The 18797-nt window shown below is 45.9% G+C and overlaps 2 protein-coding genes across 26 annotated transcripts in view; both read left to right on the plus strand.

Moving 5' to 3' along the window:
- WNK3 (WNK lysine deficient protein kinase 3) overlaps positions 1-7409 on the plus strand; it is a 92882-nt gene extending 85473 nt beyond the window's left edge. For all 25 annotated transcript variants that reach the window (XM_081175656.1, XM_081175647.1, XM_081175654.1 and 22 more), the window contains 2 exons: positions 1712-1914; positions 3311-7409. In XM_081175656.1, coding sequence (XP_081031782.1) covers positions 1712-1914; positions 3311-3640 — 533 coding nt within the window. In that variant the 3' untranslated portion in view covers positions 3641-7409. The remainder of the gene's footprint in view (positions 1-1711; positions 1915-3310) is intronic.
- Positions 7410-14890: 7481 nt separating this feature from the next.
- Positions 14891-18797, plus strand: part of FAM120C (family with sequence similarity 120 member C) — a 35120-nt gene continuing 31213 nt past the window's right edge. Inside the window, exon 1 of the mRNA XM_081175685.1 lies at positions 14891-15677. Within this exon, the coding sequence (XP_081031811.1) occupies positions 15072-15677 (606 nt within the window). The 5' untranslated portion in view covers positions 14891-15071. The remainder of the gene's footprint in view (positions 15678-18797) is intronic.

Below are 18797 nucleotides of genomic sequence, written 5' to 3' on the forward strand. Positions count from 1 at the left end.
ACTGAGAGGCGATTCATATTTTATACAGTGCTTTTGGTACACCAGTATTTGCCGTAAACATCTAGGGTTTGAAAAGGGGATACATACTTCAGTACATGTTGTAGAGGCATTGCAGGAGATCACAAACTTCTGTGGCTTCCAATCTTCGCATGTTTGGGGGATGCACCTCTTTCCACTTCACTTGTTTCTGCTCATCCTGTCAATGTAGTGTTTATGCTGTGTAAATGGTGAAGCTGAGAATCTGGGAAATAAGAAGGCAGTAACACAGGCTAAACCTTTAAAACACATTTTTCTTCTCAAATAAATCTCAGCTTGTTTAATGGCTGCTGTCAATTGTAACTGTCAGGGGTAAACTACAGTGTCAGAATTATTTGAGGGGGGGAATGTGCTTTAAAGGTTTAATGTATTCAGAAGCCCTGAAACTGGAGCCTGTGGGGAAACCTTCCCACCATTGGGTAGGACTGACCTACCTAGCTCCCTCTTTCACAACCAGCTACCATTTCCTGCTCTAAACTATGGCCAGGCCACCTAACCTAAATCCCCTCGTTTTTCTCTCCCCCTGCTCCTCCTGTCATTGATTTAAAAGCAAATCTAAATTAAACGGCAACCTACATTTGGAGATAAAATAAAATAAGCTTATATATGCAAATCTGTTGAAGCGGCAAGGCTTGCTCAGAGCGCAAATCTGATTTTCTTTGCTACGGAAAGATGTACTTTTTGAAGTTCAGCACCACGGTCCTGCCTCTCATGATCGCTCTTCCCCTCGCCCAGTGGCATCACGTGGGTAGGGCCAGAGGGGCAGTGACCTCGGGCGCATTGGGGCGGGCATTTTGCTCCTCACTGTCCTGCCAGCCCAGTGCTGCTTTGCAATGCCGCAGGACTGTGGGAGGAAGACGCAACAGACAGGTGCCCTTCCCTGTTCGGGGTGCATGCCTGTTGCATCCTCCTCACGCCAGGGGCGAATGAAGGCGTGTGACACCTGGGGCATCCTCCTCACGCCAGGGGCGAACGAAGGCGTGTGACACCTGGGGCAGGGCGTCGCTACGTAGGGTGCATGTGCAGCGTCACTACGTACGATGCATGAGCTGCATGTAGCGACACCGCACATATGCTGTACATAGTGGTTTGTCAGCGGCGCCGCTCCAGCGCCATATGGACGGTGCCGGGATCCTCTGCTCGTGGCTGCAGTTGCGAATGGAAGATCCTCTACACGTGTTACGTACAGCGCATGCGACGCCGCACATATGCTGTACATAGCGGTTTGCTGCCAACACCGGAATCCTCTGCTCGCGGCTGCAGCAGAGGCACCCACGGGGTGCCTTCTTGTCACCCCCCGACATGGCACCTGGGGCGCACTGCCCCCCCTTGTTGCAACGCCACTGCTGCACCCAGCCCTGCAGCATTGCTAAGTGGTGCAGAGCTGGAAGGCAGAGTGCGCCCTTAGGATATATGTGCGTTGCGCCCTCCAAGGGCTGCAGGTGGCAGGGGCGTAGTGCAGCCCTACTTGGTGGCAGGGGGAGGGCACTCCAGCGGCATTAGTGGTGAGGGCTCTGTTCACGCACACTCCACTCCGGGGCACATGTACCCACACCAGCCACGCAGTCTACGCCGCTGCCCTCCCCTGCAGGAAGAGACCCAAACGGCACATCCCATTTTTACAGATTGTTTCTGCTTTCTGTAATGTGCTTTAAAATATTTCCCACGCCCTTAGACCAGCTCTGCATCGTCAGCAGCACTGCTTCTTGTCAGCAGACGACGGCCAGTAAGAAAGGGATGTTCACAGATGACTTGCACAAACTGGTGGACGACTGGACAAAAGAAAAGGTGGGGAACTCCCTTATCAAGCCAAGTCTCAACCAGATCAAACAGAACAAGCATCGGCTGGACTCCGACAGCTGGAGCAAAGTATATGAGGTGAGGGGGTGGGATTTCATAAAATAAAGTTCACAAGGGTGAGCTTGTGCAAGCTGAGATACCTTAGCTGTTGTCCTGCTGGGGGTGACCTTGCTCCCCACCCCCACTTAATCATTTTCACAACCCAGGCATTATGGGGAGGCACCTGTTTTTTCTCTAACTATTACACTATGTGTAATAGCTGGAGTCCATGTGAACTCAGGATTGTCACCTCTTCAGGGAGGGGAGGAGAGAGGGTTGCTCCTAGGTTTAATCTCCAAAACTAGGTTTAATCTTCACTCCAAAACTAGCGGAGTGGATCTAAACCAAAGAGTTATAGAAGCTCCCCCCCCCCCCCCGTCTTGCATTAATGGACCTGGGAAGCCGCAGAAGGACGGACAGATGGAGGAATGGGGACACAGGCACCACATCAGTTCTAGGATGCAGAACTGGGAGCAGGTGTCTAAAAAGAGTAGCTTCTCCCTATAAAATTGGAAAAGAGATAAAGATCTGAAAGGAACATCCTTGCTGCCTCCCACGTGCCAGAATTTGTGCTTAAGTGTGTCTACCCACCTCTTAGAGTCTCTACAACAGTTGGAAATGTTACCACCTTGAGAGCCATCTCCAGTTCAGTTAGACTGGAAAAATCCAGGCTTTTAGTTTTCATGGTGATCATGAGGATTTATTTATTATATTTGGCTCCTGCCTTTCCTTTAAGGAGCTCGGCAGAGTTCAGGCTGCTCTCATTATTTTATCCTCAGAACAACACTGTGGAATAAGTTCAGCTGAGATACGATGATTGACCCAGTGCCACTCAGTTAACTTTATGACTGTTTGAGGATTTGAACCTGGGTCTCCTTAGTCCTCATTTGACTTCTTCGCCACTGGCAGGGTTGAGTTGTTTCACTTCCTACATTTCAATCCTCTCCTGTGCTCCTTTGTTAGGAGGATACAGCAACAAGGTACAGAATCAATTGAAGCAATGACTTCCCCTCATTTTAAGTAGTACCTCAAGTAGTGCCTCTTTCCCTGTGAACCTACCAGACCCTGAGATCAACTTCTGAAGCCTTTCATCATGTGCCTCCTCCATAAGAGGTCCAGAGGGTGGCAACATGAGAACGGGCCTTTTCTGCAGTGGCTCCCCATTTGAGGAATGCTTTCCCCACGGAGGGGCGCCAGGCAAAACCTTTCCTTTTTAACCAGACTTTTGGCTGATTGACATGCCCTGTTAAAATGTAGGGAGGCGGGGTGGTTATTGGGTTGTTTTTGTTTCTATGATGCATTTTGTGTTTTTATATTGTGATTTTAAGTTGTGACCGCCCTGAGACCTGCAGGTATAGGGCAGTATACACATTTTAATAATACTAATATCGTCATCATCATAATAATAAGTTTCTTGTTTCTTTTGTTTTTAAAGACGACAACATCTACAGTAGGCTACACGTCCACATGGATTTCCTCGCTTTCCCAGATCCGAGGGACCGTACCAGCTGCTTTGCCCCAAGGACTTCCCCTGTCCCCCTTTACCGGCACACTATCGCCATATGGAGTACCCCACGTATGCCAGTATAACACCATGACAGGGACAACTTACCCAGTGCAATGGGTGGGCATTTCAGGGACAGCCCAGCAGTCTGTTGTTGTCCCTGCCCAGCCTGTGGGACCATTTCAGCCAGGGATAAGCATGCCAGCCTTTCCAGCATCACCTGTGCAAAACCCAGCTCCCATCCCCCCAAGTCCCAAATGAAGGCGGACGGCTAAAAGGATGATAGATATGGGGACTGTGCCTATAACTCATGATTCCATTCCTCTGCCTTGCATTCTGCGGCCTGGATTTTGGGGTGAATTCCCCAGAGCAGCAATGTGGTGGGAGATTGCCTTTGCATTCTCTTATTTGAATACTTGATATAATATTCTTTGGGGGGATTTTTTTTATATCATACTTGAGAGAGCTTTGGCCTGTGCATCTCAATCTTCCTGAGATGGACAGCATGCCCATGTGCTGCTTATTAATGACCCTTCCCTGTCATTCTGGCCCCAGGTCCCTTGAGTTTTTGAGGCTGATATCAACCCTTTTTAAATTGTTCACATACTGGCATTTGAGTTAATTTATTGAAGGAGTGGGAGCAGCAGGGAAAGTGACACTTTGGATCCTCTTTTAATTTTACATTTCTGCCTGGTTTCATTGGCAACTTTCATTGATGGGGGGGGGGGAACGGATTTTATTTGCAGAAAGATTTGCTGTCACTGAATCCTGTCTTAAATTCTCCCCTCTCCTACCCCAAGTGACAGGCCTTTTACAGTTGGAGGACCACTGAAGGAAGAGACAAAAATGCCACCTATTACCTGTTACTGAAAGGCTTGTAGTTGTTCTTGGGCAATTTAGTACAGCTGTTTATATAATGGCAGCTCAATCCTCATACGCACATGACATTCAGTGGATCCTTTGGGGCTGTTGGACTAAACTTAGTATTGAGTTTGGGGATGTAGCTTTTTAAAAATTTATTTTGCAGTTAGTTTGTTGTGGTGGAGAGGAAGCTGCAGAAAGGGTGGGAACAGAGTGGGAAATAGCCAAATGGTATTTAAAAACATCTCCCATCTCACCCCTTTGCCTCTCTTTTATGATCCATACTTCACAGTTTTAAGGACTGAAAGTTATGCTTGGAAGAGGTGCACAGAGTTTTGCATTGAGTTGACTGCCTTACAGTGGATTTGAATGGATAGATGCTCCTGCTTTCGATTAGTGTTGTCTCTTGCAGCATAAAACACCTAAGTGGTTGCTGTGCTTTGATCACCTACTGCCAAGATTAAGAAGTCCCATCTTTACGGAGAACTTTTGAAAACTGAGTAGGTTGTGCATGCATTTATGGTGGCAAGAAAGTAGTGCCCGGGTCTGCTGTGACAGGCTTTCTGGTTTTCTGACTTAAAGAGAAAAATGTGCCCGTTCAAAAATAGCAAGAGATCTAAAACTATTTTGAATAGGTTACATGCATGGAAGTCCATTTCCTGCTGGAGTCTTGTACCTCACATAACCCCCTTATTTTATAAACTATATTTCAGCTGCCCTATAAGGACCATGCTTGCAAGTTCATCTCTGCAGGAGACTAAGTCAGTTACATTGACCTAATTGGGCCAAGGGCAATGGAACATTGCACTATAGTTTTAACTATGGTTTAGCCTACATGAGTACCTTTCTCTTTCCCCATCCCTGACTGTGCAGCCAGGAAATAAGGTGAAGGCTGGTTTATCATGATGTGACATGTGAATCCTCACTTATGTTTTTTTTCTGCCCAGAGAATAGAAGCCAAGGTTTATTCTTGGCTTACCACATGATTTATCTGCAGGAAACAAACCACAAACTGAATTCACACATCACAACAAGCCAGACTCTGGCTTGTTTCCTCCCTTGCATGATATAGTCCTGTGTTTTAAACCATAGTTTATTTTAAACTATTATTTAATGTTACGTGCGAACTGGGCCATAGACTATGGAGGTCTTAATTTAATGAGTCTTAAAACTATAAGACTTATAGTCTTAAATTTTTTTCAAGGTAATATTTCGTGTAGCAGTTGATTCCTTTGGACCCCAGAATCCTTGAAATATATTCCTGATACACACCTTGACCTGTTTTCTCCCTTGATATATCTGGACTGATATGTCAGGGAGCTGATATTTCAAGCTCTGGTTCACTTTGAGTTAACAAAGTTAAATGTTTGTCTTCGGAGGGCTGTAAGAGATTTGCAATGCTGTTGAACATGGAAGCTGGCTTGCTTTGCTGATGAATATTTAGAGAATGAAGAGGAGGGAGGCTGTATTTCTCTACAGTAAAGTTATTTGGACTAGATAAATCCTGTTTAAAATGATGGGATTAAATAAATCAGAGTACTTTGGTTTGGGCCTACCTGTAATCCCACCCCCCCTTTTTTGGAGTAGCTGCAGAGACAAGCTACTTGTTTGAACTCAGCCTCTCAAAGGGACACTTGAAGCTCCAGTGAATTTGGGAGCCTCTGGAGGTTTTGTGGCTTTCCTTCCCTCCCCACCATGAACAAAAGATCCTGTTTCCCATGCATTATGCAGCCTCCTTGTTCTGCCTGCAAAGATTTGCAGTGCCTTGTGATAGATAATCTTTAGTATCTTTTCAGATTTTTACTGGAAAGTCAAAAAAAGTAGTTCTAGTCTTTTGAAGTTTGATGATGTTTAAACAGCGCATTGCTGCATCTCTCATTAGGATCTGCAGCAGCTGAATTATATATACTTTGGGGTGGGGGTTCAGTTTGAAGAACTGAGAGAACAGTGTTATGTATTTTTTCTTTCTTTTTTGCAAAATAGAAACACAATCCTGTTTGTTTGTTTTTTTAAAAAATGTTCCCCTGCTATCTCTTTTAAAACAGACACTTTGACTACAAATACATGTTTTCTAGTTAGGATAACTTGTAGGAAAGCATGGAATTGTGTGCTGTCTTTGAAAACTGTTGCCAAGTTAGCCGACTTGAAAGCCTTGAAAACACAAATCTGCTAGGAAATGGTAGAGGGCCTTATTCCCCCCAGCAATTGTGTGTGCCTTGGGTACACCAGTGGTACACCAGTGTTTTTTTGTGGCAGACGTGCACAGTGCAAATTGCAAGCATGTGTCCATGAACACTGGTGTTCATGTGTCAGGGTTCCATTGGTCCAATCAAGGTTTCCTGCTTATTGTTGTAAATCTCACGTTGTGTCTTGTGCATTGAGCCATCTGACCATTCCATGCTGCTCGGAGTTCCCAGAGCCATTGCTTCACATTTGACAATAGGGGGCTCCCTTTTGCAAATCCTGACATGGTTTGTTCGTCTGTCTCACTTCTGATAATGGAATGAAAATGGTGGTCATGAAGTAACCTATGTTCGCCAGTGCTTACACCACTGTCTGTGGCATTAAAAGCTAGGATGGAATTAAGGATTACGTAGGGTGAGTGGTTGCTGCCCCAAAGAACCGCCACCCCTCTCCTCCATAACCTCTGGCAAAGGAACATGTGATGTGACATCATTGTGCTCACATATTCTTTTTGTAGAGTATGTGGGGCTACTGTTTTCAGCGGCTGCCATGTGTACTTTGTAACATCTGGTTTCCTGCCATATGTGGCCAGAAATCAGAGGATAAGTCCATACCAGGGTGTGATGGAGCCATTGTTGCCCTTAGGTGTGCGTGATTTTTCCCCTGCCCCACAATTCTTTGGTTAAACATGTGTTTGTGGGATTTTGAAACATAACCAAAGCCTGTTTGACCATTGGTGACAGTAGAGGGGGTGGCGAATCAGTGCACAGTGGGCAGTGATGCTTCTTCTCACGTCGCCTTCAAACTTTGGAGGAAATAAAGACAAACTTGACCTAACTCCCATCTCTACAGCTGGGGAGACCTGAGTGAACCACAGTCTAGAAAATGGAGAGAGGCACTGAAATGTACGTTTGACAAAACAGGAAAAATATTTGGTATGTTTTATATGTTGGGTTTTGAATCTCTACATTTAATGCAGAACATTTACTATCCAGTCCCCCCCCCCTGCTCCTTACATTTTGCTGTTCTTTCAAACCTGAATCCTGACAAGGATCAAACTGTGAATTTGGTTTTGGGTTTTAAAAGGCACTTTTTCTGCTGTGATGCTTTGAGACTAAGCTTGTATGATATTAATGGAATGTATCATTTTAATAACTGGGTGGATTTTTCAGTTGTATTCCAGCTGAGTTGCTTTTCCATGTTACATTTCAATTTTCATTTTCTTATCTACCTCATTTGTTAGTGCTGTTTCAGTCTAGGCTGTGAGCTAAACTACCATTCCTGTATATTTCTTGTCTATTTTAAATTTGAGATGGTGTTTTTACACACATGGCTCTTCACTCCCCGCCAGCCCATTTCCCTGTTTGTAATTTGGCACTAGCCACTCAAGCTGTTTACTGTTTTAAGGAGGATATTTAACTTTCACAAGGAAGACTTTAGAGATTTATTCATCACACTGAGTTAAACTTACAGCGACATGTGAATGAAGAGAACAAGTCCATGCATTGTCTACTGTATGTTGCAACTGGTTGTGGCAGCTTAGCAAAGTGTGTGACCCACTGCCTCATTAGTCTTCCATTTGACAATGGGAAAAATTAGTGCAAAAAGCTTGCTTTGTTTAGGAAGGAATTCTTCCTTTGTATATGCATTGAATTATTGCTGACAATTAAACTACTGAGGGCAGTGCCAACATAATGCTCCTGATCTCTTAACCATGGTCAAGGGATCCACAGCAGAATGTGCAGTTGCACTCCCTTCTTCAGTCTGTACTTTTTTGGGGTGCAAATTCCTCCCACCCTCCTCTTCTGCTGGCCTGACTCACAGTTATAGTTTGCGTTGGCCCCAATCTCAACAGTGGTTAATGTTAAAACAAGGGTGTGCTGTTTCCCAGCTAAAGCCAAATTTCTGGTTAAAAGCAAACCCCCTTGTATTAGTCACAGCTAAGCTTTGTACCGACATTGGGTTGGATCCAGAGTTTTTGTTCAGTTGATGGTAAGACTTCCAGTGGGAACAGGGAGGGAAGCAATTTCCAGCTACTGCCTCGTCCCCCTGCAGCCCCCCCCCAAGTCTGCTGTGGCCTCCCAATCCTCTGGAGCAGAGTTAGGATGTGAGTTGGGGGGCTGCAGGGGGAATCACAGAAAACGGATTGCCTCCCTATTGCACTGACAGAAAGAAGCCTAATCATCAGCTGAGTGACTCTGTTGGATGCAACCTGTTACCTTTAACTGTGATTAAGACCGATGTGGAGGGAACACACGGTCTCATCCCGCAGCTTGATGCCTTAACCAAGTTTAAAGTGTTGGGAGTGTTAGATTGGCATAGGCTCTGAGCAAGGTGTGCAGGGTACCTTTGGAAGGCAGGGGCCTTCTGTTGCATTTAGGCAATAAAATGATACATTCCTGGTTATTTTGAATTCTGAAACCCAGCAACACTGTTATTGTAAGTGCTGTCATTTTTGTAGGCTGTACCTCTTTAAAGGTGAATTGTATGATTTCAAAGTTGCTTCAGTTAATCAACTGAAGTCCAGTTTAGCATCTCTCCTGGAATGTTGTCGTGGTTTTTTTTTGTTTTTTTGCAAGGGGGGAAGCGTTGTGTATTTTTTTATACTTATACAGCAATTAGATGGTGGAATGGCAAAACTGATTCTGTAAGGAGTCACTATACAGACTTGGGTCATCCCCTGCCTCCTGGTTGTCTTCAAAAACTATTCTTCTTAGTAAATATTTATGGTGTCTATATTCCACCCCACACCTATAATTTATTCACATTTCATTCTATAAGAAGCTATAACTGTGAGCAGTGTAGTACAATAAAATTGGTTCACCAAACCAAATTCTACCCCTTGCATGTGAACAGTTGTTCACAAGGGCCTGGTACAACTGATGGGATGCTATTCTGCCCTCTAGAGCCCTGAGAATAAAAGGCTGCTAAGGCATTATGCATTTTCTACTTACTACCTTGCAGCTCTCATTGAAGCTAATGGAACTGATCCAGCTTAAACCAGCAATGATTATCGCATATAGTATGTAAGAAAAAATCCCCTCCTTTTTAAAAATCACCATTTATCTTATTCTTTTGGGGTGGGGAAGGAGTTGGTTTCCAATGAAAAAAAATCTTTAAAAGGCCAAGCATGAATTTATAAACTGTCTGCTAAACGGAGGCCTTACTTGTATCCTCCCGCATAAAATGCTTCCTTGACAGGATGTATTTCTTATGTAGAGACAATCTCCATGTAGAAAAATGTGGAATATGGCCATGGGCAACTTCTTTGCTGCAAGTCAGTAGAAAGCATGACTTTGGAAGCCAGTGCCTGTAAGAACCTGTATACTTGCCATATACTTCACATATGATGATGGACAATGCTTTTCCTACAGTGAGATTACCTGTATGTAGGAAAAAATATTATGCATGAAGTAGCCCTTAGTGATGGTGCAGAAAGTGCAGAAAGTCCTGTGGAGCACGTTGTGGCCTGTTACGCTTCAACCAACCCCTTGTAGGGCACTTGTTATATATAAAGCTCTTTTTTCTCACTTCCATCTGACAGAAGGAAGAAGATGGTGGCTGCAGAGGAGGGAAAAAGAGGTGTCCCTGTCCTGTCAAGTAGCAAGGAAAAACACTTTTTATTGGAATCTGTGGTAAAATATATCCGAGTTGTACCACAGATAGAGGCAAGCACAAATATACATAAATTGTTGGAAGAAAATGCAAAAGAGTAAGGCTTTAATTCTCCCTTCCAGGGCCATAGATTTAATTTGCAAGACTAGGAACAAACTTCTGTTTTTGTATTTTCAAAGCATCCTAGAAGGGTGTTGTTTTGGTTCATTTATGCCTTAGAGAACTCCTAACCATACATTTTGGCAGCCATTTTGGAAGTGCAATTGTCTTTGAGGTTCCTAATGCAGCTTCAAACAAGCAAACAAAAGACCTCTCAGTTAAAACTACTATATTCTATTTAAAAAAGGTCTTTCATTCTGTTTTTTGTTTTTGTTTTTGCTAGAGATTGCTGAGGAGCATGCAGGCCTACTAAAACAGCATGATAAATTCAGGTATATGCTGTGAATAAATGTCTCCTTAGATTTCCATACTTGCTAACAACTTCTGAATTTCAGAAATATTTTTTATGTATGTGAATTATACTTTAATGTAGCATCTTAGGACTTATTTTTTAAAAACCCTTTCTTTACTTTTTTACATTAAGGCTGAGATTTTTATGGCTGCATAGAGGATGCAGGTGACCGGTTCATTGTTAACAGGGATGAGGCATCCCATTCAGTTTTTGAAAAATCATAGCCCAGAACTTTATGGTAGAAAACGAATGTCTTTTATCAGCAGTTGTTTCCATGTGTTTTTTAATTATTTTTGCAAGCTGTGAGTTGACTTCATTTGTACACAACCATTAACAAATATTTTTTTAAACTGTTATAAAGGAAAATAAAGGCTGTGTTGAAAAAAAAACCAATTAAATATAGTCCGGATGTTACTGCAATTTCTGCCAAAGAGGGGTGAGGGAAAGCCATAGGAAATAAATAGTATTGCTGGAAAATACAGTGTAAATATTAGGGTATTGTGGCTTCTTTCTTAGCAATACTTGTTCATCTACTAATTCATTGCAACATTGCATTTTAGATACATTGAAGCCCGGGAGCGAAAACCTCAAGTGCTATGGAAGTTTGGGATAGGAAGTATGCCCTGAATATGCACTCTTAGTTTGTAACTTTGAAGAGTGCTCTGAAAACTTTTTGTTAGGATGGCAGAAAAATCTGTTAAATGAGTATATAAATTTAAAACACCAGCAGTCCAGAGAGATTCCAAAGGTAGAAAAAGAAAACGCCAAGATTTGGGGCAGCTGCATTCCCTTACCTCGAAAAATCTTATTTAATTTCTGCTGTAATAGTTTGCACCTTCTTATCTAGTGCACAATCTTAGATAAAGGTGTGTTTAGTTTTTGTTTAAAAAACTGATTCATTCTTTATTTTTCAATTAATAAAGGTAAGTTGTGGATTATATCCAGTCCTGATCAGTCACAAGAGAACCCCCTCCCTAATATTCTATTATTCAAATTATTACTTTGTTGTGGCATGAATATCTATGTAAGACTATCTATAATTTTATCTTGGCCTTCATACAAGGCAGTGTAAATCTTGTCCCCCAACCCCATCTATCCTCTTAACAGCCATGTGGGGTAAAAAATATTCTAAAACCCACGGTTTCCTTTACTAGGAAAGTAGTAAACAAGTTTTTGAGTTCTTCAGCACTGTTCATCAGATTGGACATTAAGCAAAGCATTAGAACAAGGTGGCCAACCCTTTTAGGTCTGTGGGGCACATTTCGATTTTTGAGTGAACGTCATGGACATCACATCATTTTGTCATATTACCACACATACACTGAAATGAAAGCGCACACATGCACTCACTTTCCCAAGGGATCTTGGTAAAATTTTGATCCAGCAGAATTAACTTGAGCCTTGAAAAGCAGAGTTGAAAAATAGTGCCACACTTCTAACTTCTTCAGCTCTCAAGGAAGAAAAACCTTCCTTCCAACCCAAGGGGGCAGGAGGCTGAGGCTTTGTGGGCACCAGGGGGACACATGGAGGGTACCATGGCACACTGGCAATCCCTGCCTTATGGGGAATGGCCACTTGGTGATCCTGGGTGCAACTTGAAACCTGCGCAATACCTGTTAGAGCCTCATCCAGTTAAGCCTGCAATCTCCATGCTAAGAGTAATTGCACACATTGTCATTTCAGTTTCAAGCAAGCTTTTTCCTATTACACCCTCACACATTTAATATCCAGAAGGATGAAGAGTTACGGAAAACCCAACAGCTCACCCACTACTTTGAAGAAATTTTGGTTGGTCCTAATATTGCCCACTCTGGGATTGTGGATTTCTTTGTGTTTATTATCAGACACAGCTTCTTTGCTTCTCAGGGAAGGTAGGTGAGGGTGGCTGCCTCAGGCGCAGCTGCACGGCACTGCAGGGCTTGGTTGCAAACTAGCATTTTGCTGGGTATGGTTGCAATTTCACCCATATCGATTGCCAGCAGTGGGGGACTGCGGAACCAGATCGCTGTGCAATCGAGGCTGCGGTTCTTTATCCCGTTCCCTCCCACCCTATAAAATGCACATTGGTAAAAGAATTATCTAGACAGAGGAGAAATTCGCCTAAATCCACTCTCACATTAAAAGGGGGAAATATTGTGCACAAGTTAAAGGGTAAAGGGACCCCTGACCATTAGGTCCAGTCGCGGATGACTCTGGGGTTGCGGCGCTCATCTCGCTTTATTGGCCGAGGGAGCCGGTGTACAGCTTCCGGGTCATGTGGCCAGCATGACTAAGCCGCTTCTGGCGAACCAGAGCAGCGCACGGAAACGCCGTTTACCTTCCCGCTGGAGTGGTACCTATTTATCTACTTGCACTTTGACATGCTTTCAAACTGCTAGGTGGGCAGGAGCAGGGACAGAGCAACAGGAGCTCACCCCGTCGTGGGGATTCGAACCGCCAACCTTCTGATCGGCAAGCCCTAGGCTCTGTGGTTTAGACCACAACGCCACCTGCGTCCCTAACATTTTACCTTTAGGAACGGTTTAAAAACAGGCTGTTTCCAGGCTGGAAACAATGCTCCGAGCTTGCTTAGAGGGCTGCCCCCACCCCCCACAAAGAGGGCCAAAGTCTGGCAACCCTCATAAGATGTTCTGTCACTGCTGAGCATGCAGCCCCACCTGGCGAAATGTGCAGGGAACTATGCAGCCTCCCCTGACAGGTGTGTGCCGGCTGTGCATGGACAGATAGGAGTGCATGGCTTGCCCTGAGAGAAGTTATTCCTTCCTTTTCATGGGAGGCTTGTGGCCCAATGGTCTTGTTACCACCGACAACATTGAAGTGGTCTAGGCCTTTAATTCCCCCATTTTCAGAAACTCTGCTTATCTCCTACAGCACTTTCTTCCCGTGTGTGTGTGTTTCTTCATTTGTAGCATTTAGATCCCACTTTTTCTTCCAGGGATGCTGCTTTCCCCCATCCTCAGCTACTACACCACAACTATCCTGTGGAGTAGGCTAGGCTGAGAGGCAGCGACTGCCCCCCCCCCCGCCCACATCCCGTGAGCTTTGTGGCCGAGCAGGAGATTTGAACCGTAGTCTCTCCCAGGTCCTAGTTGGGCCGCTCTAACCACTGTGCCACGCTGCCTCAGCACCGCCCCATCCGCCGGGCTCCGTGCGCATCTGCCAAACGTGGGCTGGGGTCTCGGACCCTGTGCGAATCCTGCAGAAGCGGTTCTTCTTGTTAACCTGGCAGCAGGACAAGCCCCAACCTGACCCAAGCGGAGTGAAGATCTGCTTCGGGAGCAAGCAGGGAAGAAAGAGTTGCACAAGGATCTGCTGCCCAAGGCAGTTGTTAAGCTGTGGGTGAACATATCAGACGACACAGCAAATCTTCAAACAGCTCTTGTTTATTCACAGGCCAGAACAGAACTGAACTGAAGGGTTCAGCCAGCCTGCTTATATAGAGCTCCACTACAACGCAACTGTAACAACTTTCTGTAACTAGCCAATCACTGAATGTCACTTTCAATTCCTAATTTGCATATGTGGACCTGAGTGAAAACTATCTACAGTATCCCTCTGCTGGCCCAGGGTGAGAACTTCAGTCCATAACAGCAGTTACCTCGCCTTCCCTCATGGCGGGGCCAGTCTGCCTGGCAACCAGTCCCGCCTGATTCTGTCGGCGGCGTCCTTCCCAGCAAACACCGCGCGACTCCCGGCGGCGGCCTCGGCTCCTCTGAGGCCCTTCAAAGCGCGAACAGGATGCTGGGTAGCGCCCTTCTCCTTCCTCGACTGGGCGATCTGGACTACGTCTCCCAGCATGCCAAGCGGGACACAGAAACGTGACAATATGGCGCCCAACGAAGGCCCAACCAGGCACCCGCTCCCCTTCCGGGCGGCCTTTCTCCCGTTACTGGAGCCCAACCCTGAGGCGATATTGTTTCCTTCGAGGTGGGGGAACTACACTGCCCATGAGCCGGTGAAACCACGCGGTGAAATAAGAACGTACGAAGGCCTTCGGATGAGGAGGCGCGAGGCTGACTGGAAGTTGTGGCGCCTTGCAAGTCTATGTTCGCAATGAGCCTCCGACTTCCGCCCCTCCCGTGAGGCCGCGCAAACTCACAAGGGGGAGACCAGTCCGTACAAAAACATGGCGGACCCCTCAGGCCACCGGGAGTTGTAGTCCCCAGTCGGCCGACTCCAGCTTTTGGCGGCCCGGAGAACCACTTCCCCTGAGACTACAAGTCCCATGAAACTATGTGGCCCCTGCAAAGCGCGAAGAAATCCTAACAAGATGGCGCCTTTCCCGCCCTGCCGGGAGTTGTAGTCGTGCCGCCTGGCATGGTCCTTCTGACTTAATGAGAGACCCAGCAGGAACGGGACTACACTTCCCGACGGGCTCCGGTTTCAGCTGCGGGGGAAGGAGGAGGAGCGGAGGAGGAGGAGGAGGAGAAGGAGAAGAAAGCGACAACATGGCGGCTGCGTCCATTCCCACGAACCGGGCGCTGTGAGGAGCCAAGCGCCAGGAGCTGGAGCAGCTCTGCCTGTGCCAGGTCCTGGTTCCGGGGGTGCCCGCCCCGTCGCGGAAGTGGGGCTCGCGCGGCCATGGGGGTGCAGGGCTTCCAGGAGTTCGTGGAGAAGCGCTGCCCGGGAGCTGTGGTGCCCGTGGACCTGTTGAAGCTGGCGCGGGCCGTCGGGGGCCGGGGCGGCGGGGGCCCTGCCTACTGCGCCGCCTTCCACCCGCCCCCCGCCGGCTACCCGCACCCCGCCGGGCCCGCGCCGGGCCTGGGAGCCGTGGTCGGTGCCGGCCCCTACGGCCACCCGCAGCCCTCGCCCGGCCCCGCCGCCGCCGCCCCGTGCCCCGCTCGGCTCCTGGTGGATGCAGATTCGGCCTTGCAGCGCCTCTACGGCGGCTACCAGACGGACTGGGTGTGCGGGGGCCAGTGGAATGCCATGGTGGGCTACCTGGCTGCCCTCTCGCAGGCCTGCCTCTACCAAGGCGGGCTGGAGCTGGCTGTCATCTTCAACGGAGGGCTCGGGAAGGAGAGGCTGCCTGAGTGGGGCAGGAAGGCGCAGGCGGAGAGACAGACAGCCCAGCTCATCGCGGGGCATGTGGGCAACAAGGGGACCCCGCCACCCCGGGCCTGGTTCCTTCCCCCAGCCTGCTTGGGGCACTGCGTCCGCTTGGCCATGATTCGATTCCGGGTCAAGGTAAGGCCCACACCACCATCCCGAACGCATCCCGTCACATTTCGTAGAGTTCTGCTTCAGAAACGTTGACCATCTCTGTTGGTTCTTGCACTCCTTCACGCTCATTGTTTCCTGACTCCCATTTTAGTGGGCATTTTTGTTATATTTCGTTCATCTGTTGCCCATCATGGTTTTCCAGATTTCATTCTATCTCAGAATTCCTTGTCACTCAGCACCTGTTGCCTTCCCTGTCGAGCAGCTCCGGCACCTTTCCTTACAGTTAAGGCCGTCTGCCTACTAATTTTGCAAAGGTGTTGCCCTCACCTTGTCTGCCACTGATATTTCTTATTGCCTACCTTTTATTTTGCCCTATGCGTTTTTAATTCTAATGCCTAGACTATTGTTTTCCTGGCAAAGTCAATATGTGAGTTGTAGTTCACCTGAGAGCCAAACATCAAGCAGTGGAGCATCCTCCTTGACATATAGCCTGGCCTTGCAAAAAAATAAAATAAAATCTGCAGAAGTTTCTAACTCTGGAAAACATCTACTATGTTGTCCATCCAAGTGCATCTGTTTTCACTGGGCAGGGGTGGAGAACATGCAGCCTTCTAGATATTAATGGCTTTCATCTCCCATTAGCACCAGCCAGTGACATCTGGAGAGCCACAGTTTTCCTCACCCCTGATTTATGACATATTGGCAGCCTGAAATAATCAGTTTTCTACCTAGTTATAAAACCTCCACTGCTTGGTCAACTGGAAGTAATTCTTCCTTACCACAGGCACAGTTTTTACAAAGTTACCACAGGCTGCAATTCTTCCTTAGCCCAAGTGACTGGCAGCTTATTAACCAAATTTGTGCTGTGTCTTTTCACACTCGCCATCCATTATTCAATCCCGTTACATTCTGCCCCTTCTCCTTCTTTATTCTATTTTTTAATTACTTAAATTTTTGTAATCTCTCTTTAATTGATTCATTAATATTTTTGAAGCCAAGGTTTTTGGCATTAGATTTGTGTTTTGCTGAAAGAATAACATGACTAATTCTGGACAGATCTTCTCAGTGTAACCATCTGTGCAATAAGAAATAATAGCAAGAGTGTTTGCATCACCTATTTTAGCCAAGCCTGGACAATTGTAGGATTGAAATTAGCAAAGTGTCGCTTATGGGTACAGTTTTCTATGGCTGTATGAACTCTATATTGTTTATTTTTGCTAGGAAAATTAAAATTTGCTAGAAAAATGTGGATTGGACCAACACCTAAAGTTAGTATCTAGGACACAGTTGGATGTGCAGTTGCTTCTGTAGGCTTCTGGTATAAGAGCAAGGTGTGTACTACAAGACGCCTTATACAAGAAAATGACATTCAACAGGATTAGAACCCACACCCTCATGCTCACACAGACGTTCTCTAGTCTAAAGCATTATACTGCTAATCCAGATCAAAATATATTTGAATCATTTCACCCTGTGAAGGGTGATTGTTTGCTCCCCATACCTAACAGTGGGCAAATGGCAGAAGTACATTAGATGAAGTAATGTAAGGCAATATAGGGTAGCCCCCACCAGCCCCCCCCCCCACATAGTAGGTAATGCAGACACACTCAGGAAGAACAAGAATTGGTGAATCCCCTTACAGCATGGTATGATGCAGTGCTTCTTGTAGTCTTTGGTTCTGGCAACTGGAATTCAAATCTGAAATTGACCAAGAGAAGTCCCTGAGTTGCCCTGCCTGGACGTTGCACAGCATTTTGCATGAACCTTACAGGGTTAGGGGGCTGGTTGAAATGACAATCAAAAAGGTCTCTGTAGGCAGATGTGTGCGAGAAAAACCAAGCGGTGGGAATAGAATTAAGTAGCAGCATCAGCCGTGGGAAAAGTGGGTATGTGAGCTTGTCCCATGTCAGCTGGTGTCACATAGTGGCTGTTAGCGTGAGGCCAGGAAGTTCCATGTTCAAATCTCACTTGGCCACGAACTTGCTATGTAGTCTCAGGCAAGCCACTGTTCTCTCAGCCTCCCATATGGTCCTTCCCATATGCTGACAATATCCCTTACAGGGTTGGTGTCGTGATTACTGAGCTAATGTTTGCAAAGCGATTTAAGAATGTAAAAGACAGACATTAGTTCAGGCTTCCTCAACCTCGGCCCTCCAGATGTTTTGAGACTACAATTCCCATCATCCCTGACCACTGGTCCTGCTAGCTAGGGATCATGGGAGTTGTAGGCCAAAAACATCTGGAGGGCCGAGGTTGAGGAAGCCTGCATTAGTTAGTCCCTTCCTCCCTCTGTCTGTTTGTCTGTCTGTCTCTCTTCTCTCTCACATACACCTTTCAAAGATGTGTGTAAAGCAAGTAAAGGCCAGCCCAAAGTTGTATATCCAATCCTTGTGATTTCTAGGTCCCTGTTACCAGGGTTTTTCAAGTGTTGATCAACAAGTTCTTCACATTTGAGGATAGCCATTTGAGAATTCTAGAATAACTGCAGTATGCCCATGGTGAACTGGAACTTGGTTATCTTCTAGGGTTATTTAAAAATGCAGTGCAGTTTCTGTCATTCATGTGTGAGATATGAAATTGGCCACAATGTTCAGTGTTGAACAAGCTGCCCATCTCCTGTATAGAACCTGATGGGTTTGCTGGCCTTTTTAAAGACACACATTAAATACAATTACAAGAAGCACAAGCAACCCCTTGGCCAGTATGAAAATAGGATGCAGACTAGATGGGCCTTTGGTATGATACAACAAGACTGTTCTTATGGAGTGCTTGGAGCAACGTGTCTGGCTGCAGATGGAGAATACTGGATTTCAGCTAAATTCCTTCAAATAGCTGCACGTAACCTCCTGAGGCCAAAGGTAAATTGGCAAGCAGAGGCTTGGAGATCAGCTGAAGTTGAATAAGCTTTGGAAACAGCTGACCTGAAACAGATGAGTTTAAATACAGCCTCATTTAATAAATGATCAACCCATTTTTTAAAAAGTGTGTTCTCAGCACCACTTTGAGTGCATTTGGAAAAGCAGTTTTACAATATTGGGCACACACTTTTAATAAAGCCCTGTTGATTTCAGAGAGAGAATTGAATCTGTCCTTAAATTTGAAATAAGTGAGACATAAAACGTACTTTAAATCAGGATTGTATGT

This window comes from Podarcis bocagei (assembly GCF_964188305.1).
Source record: "Podarcis bocagei genome assembly, chromosome: 17".
Lineage (NCBI taxonomy): Eukaryota > Metazoa > Chordata > Lepidosauria > Squamata > Lacertidae > Podarcis > Podarcis bocagei.